At 42.0% G+C, this 13,970-nt stretch overlaps 1 protein-coding gene across 1 annotated transcript in view; it reads left to right on the forward strand.

Annotated features, from left to right (window-relative positions):
* The window catches only part of LOC118771417 (POU domain, class 6, transcription factor 2-like), a 71,947-nt gene that overhangs the window by 53,484 nt on the left and 4,493 nt on the right, over positions 1-13,970 (forward strand). The window contains exons 5-8 of the mRNA XM_036519405.1: positions 1,330-1,452; positions 8,640-8,849; positions 10,680-10,845; positions 13,272-13,440. Coding sequence (XP_036375298.1) covers positions 1,330-1,452; positions 8,640-8,849; positions 10,680-10,845; positions 13,272-13,440 — 668 coding nt within the window. The remainder of the gene's footprint in view (positions 1-1,329; positions 1,453-8,639; positions 8,850-10,679; positions 10,846-13,271; positions 13,441-13,970) is intronic.

Genomic DNA, 13,970 nt, shown 5'->3' on the forward strand with positions numbered 1-13,970 from the left:
TACCTATAGAACCTATTACGGTTCTGCCAACCTGATGTCAGATTAGAGACCAGCCAAATGAACAGGTGCAATTTCAGCCATAAGATGTAGTCAGCTCCTATTTTATGGGTAATATTAAAGTACAGGCAGCCTCTGCAGGCAGACCCAAGGCTCAAACAAGATGTGGGCCAGAGCAGGCCCAGCATGTCCATTTCTGGACGAGTTTATTGCATGACACTGAAATAGGTAGCCCTAGCATAAAGATAAAGCACTGTCATTTTTAACCCCCTCTTCCTCTTACAGAGAAAGCAGTGCAGCGGGCTGGAATTTTTAGAGTTCTTTGTGAAGGTGACAGGACAAGTTAGGGTGATGCATGGCAGTATAGACACCCTCCATTTTATAAGGGCAAGGCCTGGGCTAAGCATTCTCTGCAAGATGTTACCAGTCCCAGAGGGCTCTCCCCCCAGGGCTACAGGAACATCTTGCAAACCGCCCACTTTTTTGCTAAAATCCCTCTGGCCTTTCCCTTGGCAACCCTGAAGAAAGCTCCAAGGCATTTTGGATGTAATCCCAGTCAATAAAATCAAACAATCAACATTAGAAAATGTTTCGGGAGTGCTTCTTGTGTCCACGGTAAACCAAAAAGGGTGCTGTTTGAGGTGAAAAAGAAATCAAAAACAGTTCACCATCAGTGCCTCTGCCTCCTGTGAAGCTTTTTAAAGGGCAAATCTGCATTAAATTCCAGAGCACCCATGTCTGAGAATTCTATAAAAACCTTTATGTCATAGACAAGAACAAATTAAAACTGAGCACACCTTATACACTGCGACAGCTGAAATCTTCAGCAGGGTAACTGGCAAACAGTATTTGTGAATAGGGTTTGATGCCGCTCCTCTTCCAAATTGGATGCTCATGGAGTGTTCTTCCTTCACCTCTGACAGTTTCGATTCTTGGCCTGTTCCTGCTCGCGCACTTTAGGTTTGAAAATTTCAAAATAGAAATCAACATTTGCTGCCTCTGCCTGTTTCAACCCAACTTATTTTGCCTTCAAACTGTTTCCTGACAGTTGGACAGTTTTGCAGCCTCTTCCCCATATTCCTCAAAAACATGATTTCATGCTCCCTGTTTACACTGAATTTAAGTTCACTGGTTTGCAGCAGCATTGTCATTAATGGATTTGTGCTCATAATCCATACAAACAGCACTGTGGTGCAGTCAAAATAGATGTCATTGCTAATACTGTCTCTGACATGTTATGTCTATGGTCTGCTACAGCATTCCACCTTGTGCAGCGATACATAGCATTGTGGCTCAAGAGCAGTTTCTCATGACCATTCTCTTCTCTTCCAGCTGAACTCCCGAGCCAATCAGGCAGCAGCCCTCGGCTCCATGGGTGGTTCCCAAGCTTTCAGCAACACCTTGCCAGGCCTGCAAGGGGTCAGCGGACAGCTGGTCACCAATGCGCAGGGACAGGTGAGTGACATCAATGCTTGTCTTGTCATTCACTGGCTTTTTGATACCTTCAAGTATCTGTGATACATCTTCTTAATGCCAAGTGTCATTTGTTATGGTACAATCAAGCAGTACACATTTTACATAAGTAAATACTCCTTTTTATGTTAACAAAGATGCACCGCCCTGTTTGGATTTCGCTTTGAGCATGATGATTTGAACTTGAACTATATCATTATTATGACCTTAGGTCAGATGCTTAAAATCATTTGGCTGGCAGCCCATTAGACCAGCAGTCACAGACTCACACTGTGTGGGGGAGCACACTGCTAATAGCGCTTCTGGGCTGAGAGAATGCCATGTTATCCAGGGGCAAGTGAGTTCATGGATCGTTTAACATATCACCGCGTAAAAGGTTTGCTGCAAACACAGAGATGGGGCCGCAGCCAAAGCAGTTTAGAATAAAAAAAGCATGCAGACGGGACAGCAAAGCAATAGGGAGGACTGTGGAATGGGTCAACGAAAGAAGCCAGCTTGTTTGCCGTGCTCGGCTGGGTGGGATTTGTGACCGGGCAGCAGGGTGGGTATACACCAGCCAGTGCATGGCAAACTGCAAGGGAGTAAACAAAACCAGACTCCCTGACACGGTGACTGTAAACCGCTGACTGTGTATTTATAGAGGAGCGCTGTCATCAGGAGACAGAGGCCTGAAGAACGATGCTTGTCAGAGCAGGGCCCTATCTAATGAATCATGTTATCGCCGGTGTACATAGCACCTATTAAAGGAGCATTGTTCAGACAATGAGCCCTGTACACCAAACCCAGGCTATTATCCCTAACTCATGTTTCACTACACATTTCCTCCGGTGACATTGCCTTTGTAACAAGCTTTAAATAATGGTGGGTAGCCGCTCACTGTTTTGAGAGGATAGTTCCCTTAACGCAGAGAAAGAGAAAGAGGGAGAGAGATTGAGATTGTCTTGAGAATTTGCTTCTCCCTAGTACATCGCTGCTCCTTAGGAAGCTTCTGGAACTGCTTGATAAATTTTGATTTTGATCAGTCCAACCAATGAGATGGCTCACAGGGGACCATAAAGACAATGGCAGGGTGCCAGTACTTTAATGAAGGCCTAAGCCCTCCTGAGTGATGCTATTTTTTGTTTTATACGTTTACTGTTTTTTTCCATTTGAATTTTTTTATTTTCCAGAAAAAAGTCCAAAATAATATGTATAAATAAAAGGAAACAAGTGTAAATAAAGTTGTGATGAGGATAAATCAAACAGCTTTATCAGCAACACTGAAAGATATTGAAAGTTTTCAACTTATGACGCTGGGGGAAGTGTTATTTACAACACTATAATGTATTTCCATGAAAAATGCACTTGCATTTGTAATCGTTATATATTATGTTTACAAATGTAAATCAGTTTTAAAATACATATATTTATATATATATGGAATCTGCACATCTGTTAGAATTTTTGTTGTACTATAATAATAATAATAATAATAATAATAATAATAATAATAATAATAGGTCATCAATATATTTTTGTCATTCTGATACATGCTTATCAGTGATTAATGAGCAAGCACAGCCAACCCAATGTTTATTTGTCTGGCTATGTGTCACATGCATGTGCTTGCCCATGTGCTATTTGCGAATGCAGTGGTAGGCTGACACAGGGCTGGCGATCCCCAAGGCTGTCGGTCCGTGCCTCCTGATGCTAAACACAGGCAATGAGCCGGGGCCTAAAGGTGACTGCAGCCCTCGGCACCGATGGCGAGGTAGACGGATGTGATCGGACGCCCACTCTGCTATTGTTGTGTTCCGGTCGCTGAAACTCTCTGACATAATCAGGTCGCTGAAGCGGTCAAAGCCCGCGGCCACTGTTTGTGCTCTGTGCCTTATTAAGGGGGCATCATTACCTCCGAGGTCTTTGGTGAAACAGGATCGTAACAAATACTTTCCAATCCCCCTGTACAGGCTGTGGATCTAAAAATATATGACACTTTCCCTACAAGAAGAAGTTGACTGTTTGGTGCCTTTTTTGCAGGCAGGCACTATCAGAAAATAATTATTGTGAAAATCAAGTGACTAGTTTGTTTAAAAAGCAAAAAATCTAGGAGGTGACAGCTAGTCAGTTATTATCATAGCATGCGTAACACGTGTATTGTAACAGCAACACAGATCAGAGAAAAAAAAATTCACATTCATGTTCATATTCATATTCAGGAGAATGAAATATAATCTAACCAGTTTTAGGTAGAAAGGCAGATTCCAGACCATGATCACTCATTCTCTGTACACATTGATTGAGACATCAGTGTTCAACTTCAGTATCAATACTGTGGTATGGTAATCAGCACTGTTGAAATCATTTCCTTGTTTGTCATGCATTTTCAGTGCAGGTGACATGCCAGCAGGATACTGCATTCATTACAATACTGTCAGTGTTTTTCTGTGTTGTTATTTTGAAAAATCCTGTAAATCAATTGCGTCATGCTGAAGCACAGCCTGACTTTTTTCCATTTCGTATGGTTGCTTCTTTGTGGTCTAGATCCTGGCTCTGATTTCAAAAATGGTTTCTGCATCATTTTCATTGTCGCATGTCTCAATGGTGCACATAAAATACGCCCTCTCTACAGGCATACCATGTCAAATAAACAGTAAATGCAAATAAACAAATACAAAAATGGTGCTCCGCTTTGTTAATGCATCACCTGGCCCTGAACATCCTGAGCTCTTTTGCAGTTGGTAAGCGCTGCAAAGGAACTAGCTGAAATATGAAGACTTTCTGATTCATAAGCGTCGCCTTCTGATAAAAGCTGTGAGTACTTCCCTCCTCCACGTAGCCAGCCCTTTACCTCATGCTTATCTCTTTGCCTGCTTTTCCTCTGTAACTGACGCGTGCCGGATTGCTTTGTTGTCCACACAAATGATTAGAGATTTTTGTGAAAAGTGGATCAAAAAAGAAAGTTTACACGTTTTTGCCCATAAGATATTTTCAATTTCTTCCTCAATGAGCATCTTCAGGGACATTTTTGACAAAATTAATCAATAAGACCTCCAATTTTAATAAAGGACACTCGAGTTAAAGTAGGTAATCATTTAAGAGCCAGTTCCTGTTCTTTTATGAATGTCACAAGTCAATGAATTCAGTCAAGCGGAAAAAGAAATCAATCTTGATTTAAAGCACCATCACAATCCATTGGAGTGCGTTTCATGCACTAATATTGGGGCAATACTATGTCGTATAACGTTCTCATCCTGCAGAATAGAAGCAAACCTGTGCAAAGTATAATGTTGAATTTAACTCAGAAGAAAGTTACACATAAATTATAATGCTCTGAATGCCTTTAATTGAGTTAATTGAAGCTGAGCAATTGAATATCGATCACAACTGCAGGACAGAGAGGAAACATATGTAAAACTCGATTGTTAGTGAAAGCACCCCTGCAATTCTTCTTTGTAGCAAATCTCCTTGAGGGCAGTGGGGAAGCAGAAACATCAGATTATTAGGAAGTAGTCTAGCTGGTGAAAGGCAGTTTACTCTTCACCTCTTTTTATATTTTTGCATTTTACACCATTGTCACCCAAATTCACTGGTCACTGGTCACTAAGGGGGACTCTGGCCAATCTACCTAGTGGAATTAAGCCACTCTGTTGGTCCCATTTGGAGTTCCAGTCATTGCTGGCACATAATATGCCCAGTTTTGAACTCAGCTAGTTTTGAACCGAATCCATGGGCTCAGCCTATGCTCGAAACAAGAACCTTTACTGCCTGAGCCACCCAGGTGATCTGTTTCACCTCTTTTTGTGTTGGTTCAAGGTTTTCTATTCATAGAACCAGCTTTCAAAAACCTGTAGAATATGGATTCTTTGTTCAGAGTATGAGTATTTTTTTAAATCAAACTATAAGTGCTGTTCATCGTCTGTTAATGCATCTTAACTTTATGTTCCTTAAAAACACTCTTAGTACCCAGCCAGCGACCCCACGTCTCCCCACCACCCATAAAAAAAGAAAAGGGAAAAGAAATGGACTGAGAAAATTGCCTGGCGACCATGGATAAAGCCACAAATTGTCCAGGCCGGAGAGACGTGATGGCATTTCGGTGGAAGCAAAGCCAAGTGTAATTGTAATGAGTTCTGGTCCCGGGGCAGAGAGATGAGAAATTCTTGGATCCTAGGGTGGGAGATAATCCCAGAATTTCTAAGTGGAACACGGAGAGATGAGCACAACACCAAGAGAAAGAAGGGGAGAGGGAAGAAAAAAAAATCTGAGAGCCAGAAAACGAGACCACAGCTGCGTTTCCCTGCTCTCTTTGCAGTGCATCTGCACCAGATGGAGCGTCTCGGTAAATATTTAATCGCACCGCCTTTGCCATGCATGCATGTAAAATGGACGTCAGTACATGTGAGCGTCTTTCCGGCACGCTGAGACACGCCAGGCTCAGGGCCGCGCGGGGAGGCCCGGGGAAGCCGGGAGTGATGAATTATCTGCCTCTTAATGCGAAGCAGCGCGAGCAAATGAGCCGTGAGCGGGATGAATTACAGATTACCGGCCTGCCTTCCTTCAGCAGTCCTCCTCATTATGTCAGAGAGCTGGGGGAAGCGCGGAGTGGCAGGGCAGGCGGGGATTGGCTCTGGGATCGGCTCGGATCAGCGCCGACGGGCCGAGGCTGCGGGCAGGTGCGGCCGGTCACCCGCCCGATTTCTGCCAGCTGCCGGAGCAGGAAAGGGGGGGGGGGGGGGGGCCACACACCAACCTGTGGCATCTGAGGCAAGAAGCCTGAGACAGCAGATCCCAGCCTGTTGCATCTGTACTCACGTGAAAAGATGTTCCCCATTTTTAAAGACATCCTACTGCCTTTTGATGACGGACAACCATGTGCACTCATATCACTCCAATGCTTCAGACGTGGTCTGAAGACACATCTCTTCAGACTCTACAGTGTCTGGACCGACCTATCACACAATCGCCCCCCCCGACCAGTCACTTCCCAACTCCTGTCTGCTGTCATCTCTCAGCTCCCCATCTGGATCAGCGCTGTTAAAAATTGTTGTGTGTTTTTTGTTATCGTCTTTACTTTGGCGCTCGTTGTGCTGTTTTGAATTCAGATCTTGTTAGCTGCCCTATACCCTGTAGTTGTATAAATTAGCTAGTACTGCGTCCTCAAACAGACTTTGCTCTCAGCTGAGAACTACTGTCTCATTGTGGATCTGTACACATCCTGTCCCTGTACTGTCGCTATACATAGTGTATGCACTTTTGTACATCACTTTGGATAAAAGCGTCTGCTAAATAAATAAATGTAAATGTAAATGTCATAATAAAGCATGTGCTGTCCGGCCAGTGACTGCTAATTAGCACGTGTAGCCGATTTACATTGCAGTTTAGCTGCTCTCTTGCAGTTGGGGAGGCCCATGCAGAGGACAGAAGTGCTTTTCTGACGTCGCTCATTTTTAGGCTTAGCGGAGCACGCTGCCCGATTCTTTGTCCATCAGCACCATCTCTGCCAGTTTCCAATTCACACATTATTTTGTTCCCTTCACCCACATTATAAAATAGGCCAAGCAGTCATTTTCAAAAAAAAACCATTATGTACACCGAAATAAACAATTTCAAAAATTGTCCAAATTGACAGATGACTTAGTCCTACTGATTACTTCAGATTTACTTTAGATTGTTTAAGGAAGTAAAAAAAAAAAACATATGCCCTCATTTCTTGTGTCAGAATTCAAAATTGGTAGGTCTATTGTACTGCACATTTGGAAATATACTATTAGAGTCCACTGCCCCCTAGCATAGCCAGAGAGCAACAACACGTCCTGTGTCTTTTGCAGGCAGCCCCTGCTTTACAGTTTAGGAAATGTGTAAAAAGGCTGCCAGTGAAGGAGGGCTGAGCCACGAAAGCTGTTTTTAGATATAACATTTATTTTACCAAGTAGATTCAACTGATGACCAATTTTTGTTTAAAATAATATGCGGGCCAAGAGGCGTCCATTGTGAGGGGGAGCTTAAATTTGATTTCATCCTTACTGTCAGTGCATTTTTTCACTATAGTTTCTTGTTGCATGTCACAATATCACAGAACTGAATATCCGTACTATGCTTTGTATGCAACACTGTAGTAAGAGGCCTCCGACAGTAATGGAACAGCTTGCTGTCCGTTTTACGGTGCTTTTCTGCCTTGTGGGTGTTCATAGGTATCTCACGAGCAGCAATGCAGCAGATTCGCACGGACTCCAGGTGGCGTCATTCCTTGTGTCTTACAAGAAGGTTGAGGGCTGGCTTAGACTGTTCAGTGTTGATGCGCTGTAGTGCAGAAGTGACATTAAAGGGTCTTCTCTGGATCTGTGCTGTCCGATTGGGGGGTGGGGGGTGGGGGGGTCTGCAAATTAGGAGCTGGGGGGCTAGAATTGCAGAGGCCCCACCCAGGGGATGTTGGAGTTCTGAATTAGTAATGAGTGAGCATTAGAGGAACTCTCAGCTACCACATTATTGCAACCCCCCCCCATGCCTGCCCTCCTCCCCAACCATCTTCAAGGTCTGTGGATGGATGAGTCAGGCACTGGTCTGCACCAGCAGACAGATAGAGCAGGTATTAAGAGCTGACCTTTAAGACAGAGGCTATTTAGAACAGGCTGTCTACTACATTTGCAGGAGACTGCCACAGACATTTTGAAGCCGGTGTTTATTTCAGCAAGGGCTGATCGAAGCCTTTTTCACCTTCTCCAGGTCTAGTTCTTCTCTGAACTACACCTGCAACTACCTCCATAATTTATTTTCATTTTGTCTTTTTTTAACATCTATTTTAGTAACGGTCATAGCTTTTGAGGCATTTTTATTTTTAATTGCCACTGCAGTCTTGATCCTGTCCTAATAAGGTGTAATCAACTCTTTGATGGATATGTTATGCAATATGCAATTATGAGTAAAAATGTGAAAAAAATTAAAACTCACAATAACATAATAAGCAGCTGCATTTGTGTGAGTGTGTTTGTTCGTTTTTTATTTATTTTTTGAATACAGTGTTGAATCATACCTTTGCTGAGCACATAGTGTTGCTGAAAAATGTAGCAGGGGTGTCTCAAATCCTCAACCCACAGCCCACACACAGAGTCTGAAGTGTGTGAATTCCACAGTGTTTGCAACACCAGTGCTGTAGCTCATTCTGTGCGCTCCCACCTTCTTCTTTGCAGATTATCGGAACCATCCCACTGATGTCCAACTCTGCCGGGTCCCCCAGCCAATCAGGGGGCGCCACCCCGGGCCTACCGGTTCAGCCAATCACACCTCAGCTCTTGACCAACGCCCAAGGCCAGGTTATCGCCACTGTCATCGGCAACCAGATCCTGCCCGTCATCAACACCCAGGGAATCACGCTGTCACCAGTGAAACCAGGACAGCAGGTATATATACATAAATACACACATCTACACCTTAACAGCATTATAGGCTACATTACAGTTAACTGACACATGGATCTAATACTAGGTAATGGTCATGTGATTGACAAGTGAATGATGGGCCTCTGGCATCCTCGTAGTTATGACAAACTAATTCCTCACAGAGATCCTACCATAATCCAACTAGTAGCAATTAGTAGGAACAATTGAGAATGCAGTGTGATCAGGACCAATAAAGGGATAACGATTTTTATACACCATTGAGGATTTTTCTGATATGTCTAAAACTTAAGTTCTATACTATTCCACAATACTAATTCAGAACAAAAACAGTTCTTTTTCTTCTGTATTTTTAATTGCATTCTGTCTCTCTGAGCCGTATAACATTGTTAAATCTGAAGGGAAGTCAATTAAATTTTCAGCACTCATTGATCAAAAACAGAAATGACTTTGTAGCTCCCGTGATGGAAAGACTGTGTTTGCTTTTTTGCTGGTGTTTTGTTCACTTGATTATTTTGTCCAGTGCATTTGAAGCTTACCCCAGACACTATAAATTTAATATTATATACCATCATTATGAAATCTGTAACATTTCTCACAACCTCAAGGACAGCTCAGCTCTCTGTCAGATGAATGGATTTACTGAAGGCTCTTTGAACATCCAGTGAGAAAACCATGCTTTGAAAACTGACTGATGTTTTAAAAACCATTAGGAGAAGAATGTAGTCTTCCCACATTGCACGTTGGCCCAAACTTCCAATGAACTTTTCATGGTGTTTTTTCAGGTGTTTTTCAAACACTGTCCTTCATTTTAAGCTCAAATAAATGAAATAGTTCAGGCATGTAGCAATAACTACTACAATAAACTGAAGCCACTGGTACATCTGTTACATCTGGGCTATGAGACATATCTTGTGTATTTACCACCATCATTGTGGTCCAGACAACCAGTTGTTGAACTTAACTTGTTTACTCTGGTCACAAGCATTGTGGCTCCATGGAGAAAGGTATACATAGAGTGTGTGCTAATTCTTTTGTGGAATAATTTGCTGTACTAAAATATCTCCGATTGGGTGTTCACTTCTATTATGAAGACATATTCCAAATTGTGACCATTAACATATTAAGAGATAGATGTAGACAATTCATGTCGCCTGTTAGTTTTTTTTTTTTGAAATGTTGACATCATGTATGTCTCCAAACAGTTCCAGTCCTTATTCTTGTAAGTGTGTCAAGACTGTTAACGTCCCCTTATACTACTCCTAATATCCTTCTGCAGAAAATATCACAGCTGGGGAAGAATAAACCTGTCTTGTTGCCCTGTGACAATCTGCCATCTTCCATCCAAATCCTTAGCCAAATGGCCCTGGATGGTGGCATTAGAGAAGCAGTGGTATACCCAATGTAGCATCACACTCGAATCAAACTGTCCCGCATAATGTAAAAATGCATGGCTCTTACTGTATGTCAGACTCTACTTTTAAAGACCCAGGTACATGGTTAATAAATGCTTCGTCCCACAAGCTACTTCGTGCTGAGATATTTTATCCATAGTAGGGCATATGCACTGCTTTTTTTCCTCCTGTTTCATAAATGTTGATCAGTTCCTGTTGCCTTCAAGGTTATAGAATTTACTCAACTTCAGCCAGCTTCCATATACAACTGTAGAAAACTAGAGTTGAATATTTGAGTAGCTAATGGCAGCCATAGGGAAATACCGTCTTGAGAAGTCAATTGGCTTGATTGGCTGTATTATATTTGTGTGTAGTTTTACAAGGTGCTAGGTGGTGGGATTATTGAGCATTAAAGGTGGTCTCTGTCTTTTGTTTCCAGCTGCCTCAGGTCCCCCAGGGGCAGGTGGGGCCAATGTCCGTCCAGGCTGGCCTCCTTCACCAATCACACAGCCAGGCCTCGCTTTCCCAGAGTCCTGTGCGGCAGACCTCCTCCTCCTCCAGCTCCCCCCCTTCCTCGGCCCTCAGCGTGGGGCAGCTGATCAACAGTAAGTAACCGTGGCAACCACTGCACCTCTCCAATGAATTGCATTACACCTCTGTGACATTACAGTGGATGGTCTCACTTTCACCTTGGAGACCAAAATTAACTATGCCAGTGTTTTATAATATTTACTGTTAAAGTATTTACCCACCAAAATTTTTATGCATAATACATTCACTTGGAATGTAGTGTTTCTGCCGTTAAGAATCTATGTGCCACAGTAGGTACAAACAAAGGGATCTCTAAATTCTCTTATGCATCCTGAGCCTCAACAAAATTCATCCAACCCACTTTAAAATATTCCCTTAAATTCTTCACAGAGCTCATTCATTTCACAAAACAGAAGTTATTTAGAATGGGATTAAATTACTCCATCTGTCATCATTGCAAATGAAATGCCCCTGGCAGTTACTCTCATACCATGTGGCCATTTCCCCCATATAAATTCATTGGAAACAATAGGCCAGACAGACAGATATCACCTGGCATTTTAAGAAGCTCATAATAATATTTTATATTTTATTTTTAAACATAAGCAATATTGATTAGCAGTGGCTTCCTAATGTTCTCTCCAAAGAGGGACGCAGACACCATAGCACCTCCAATATATGCCAACTTTTTCATAGCCACAGAAACAATTTCTGGGTAGTATGTTTTTTCTATTTTTTTATGCCCCCCCCCCCCAGTGAGCCTAGTTTAGAAATGTGCACAGGGACAATATAGCATTGCAGAGGTGTTGAATCAACCCTTACTTTTTTGGTAGAATGCAGAGTTTAGAAGTAGAGTGTAGGGTACAGTGATTTGTTCAAGATACCACAATTCCGTTTGTTACTGAGAGGTAAAGCTCATTGTGGTTAAATTGAATAGAACCTTTAGACATCATTACCGTGGATTGAATTGACCAGGGACAAGACTAAGGGTAAGGCTGTAATTGCTCCTTCTACAGTAATATCAACTCGAGAAGTGAATTGTGTGCCTGCTTATGAAACGTTTCCATTCATCCCGCATCAACACGAGTAACAAATGTTGAGAATGTTGAGAATGGCAAATGTTAATAGAATCTTTGCAGTGTTGCACACTTTCAAAAGGTGCCCTTGTATTTATATCTGAGGCCATTAAAGGAAAAGAGAAATGATATTGTATTCACTCTGTCTGACTTCACTGTTGATTCTATTCAGTGTAGAATATTGTTAGAATTACAAAAAAGAATGTTTATATAAGAGTTTCAGAGTCCTGAAAAGAATTCATTTAAAATGTGTCAGACTCATTTGTCCTTCAATTGTCCTTCGCAGTGATTGGTTGTGTTCTTACAGAATGTGTTATGTACCAGGTTGATATATATCCTCAATATATATATTTCTGAGAACAGCTAGGATGAGTGAAATTAGATTACCCTGTCGAGTCATGGGAGAATTGAAAGTATCCACTGAACGTTGGCCAAATAGAAAATTCATTGAAGAGCATCCAAATGGTTACATTGGCAAGGTGAATGCAGGTGGAGCCCTATGGCACAGGATTGAAACCAGCCATGTTATCTGTGGACAAAAACCAGGAGACCACAATGGACAAACAAATTGGGCTCATTCCACCTGGGGCAGCAGTGGATAGGTTGCTCAGGGTCCCCGTCCTAAAACTGTCCTGGAACCTTGAGGCTCGTCAGGAAGCTGTGGGGTGCTCGCACAACATCAGTGTCCTCCAGTTAGTGCCCACTTCAGTGTAGCACAGTGCAGGACTTGCAGTGTGAAAAATATTCATTTTGGTCTGCATTTGCGCTGCATTCACCTCCCACAAGAAGAAATTTTGTCATATTGGGAGAAGCCTCTGTCTTAGCCTTGGGTAAAAAATGGAGGAAAATGCAAAAAAAAAAAAAAAAAAAATCATCATTTTAGAGATGTGTTTAAATTGATGGAGAGCATATGTATAAAACCTTTGCCAATGAAGCCTGACTTAGTTTTAAAGGAGTAACTTTAATTACAGCTAGTAAACATTGAACAAACTTCTAAATCAGGAAATTCTTTGCACATGATTTTTAAATGTAGTCATATATTCTTACTTGTTTTGGAATATAATATAGATTCCATAACTTCAGTTGAAAATTCACTCCCTGGCTATTACCCTCTTGCTCCATCAGTTTAATAATCATAATTATGAACTGAAAAAAAAAAATCAGTTCTTCTTTATGACTAAGTAGGAAAATTGTCATGATATAACAGTATTCCAGTCCATTAATTATAAAAGGTTTGTAGGAAATGAATTAAATGAAACACACACACACACACACACACACATATACAGTGTTGGAAGGTCTTTTGTGTGCACCACCAGAGTTTTTGTTCTAGTCTACAAATGTGGAAGGAAAGCAAAAATTGAGCTAAATTAAGGAAACGAAGGCAATGAGGCAGTAGAGGACACCCTATCTGTCATCCTCAGACCCCCAGACGACCCCCAGCGAGGTGGACGGGGTCAACCTCGAGGAGATCCGCGAGTTCGCCAAAGCGTTCAAGATCCGCCGCCTGTCCCTGGGGCTGACGCAGACTCAGGTGGGCCAGGCCCTCAGTGCTGCAGAGGGCCCCGCCTACAGCCAGTCTGCCATCTGCAGGTAAGCACATGCAACTGCAGCCCCATTCCCTCCATCGCTTATTTTTCTTACATTAACTTTCAGGAGTGTGGCTTGTCAGTTCTAGTATTTTTTCACTGTTTTTTGTGGGTTTTTTGTTTGTTTTTTTTTTTTTGCTGTTGTTGTTTTTGTAAGATGCTAATGTGCTGCATTGTGTCTTACAGACAGAGCTTTTTCTTATTTAACATCACAAGTGAGCTGTTCTTAAAAAAAACACTGCTTTTTATCTGTTGTACATTCATTTATTAATTGAATGTAGCAAAGCAAATTGGCTAAAAGTGGTTTTGGCTAAAAGAATTAATCCCTTGCGTCGTTTCAGGACTCAAACTAATGTTGACTACCTAAAATATGCTACATACAGAAATATTATATTGAAGTCCTCATCAAAGGTATTTGTTTTCAAATCAAAAAGCCAGATCTGATAGGTATTCCAATTTGCTGTTACCTTCAGTCAGCCTGTTGTTACTGGTTTCAAGATACTTGAAGGACAGTGGGATCCCATTACAATATGA

This window comes from Megalops cyprinoides, chromosome 24, assembly GCF_013368585.1.
Source record: "Megalops cyprinoides isolate fMegCyp1 chromosome 24, fMegCyp1.pri, whole genome shotgun sequence".
In the NCBI taxonomy this organism is placed as follows: domain Eukaryota; kingdom Metazoa; phylum Chordata; class Actinopteri; order Elopiformes; family Megalopidae; genus Megalops; species Megalops cyprinoides.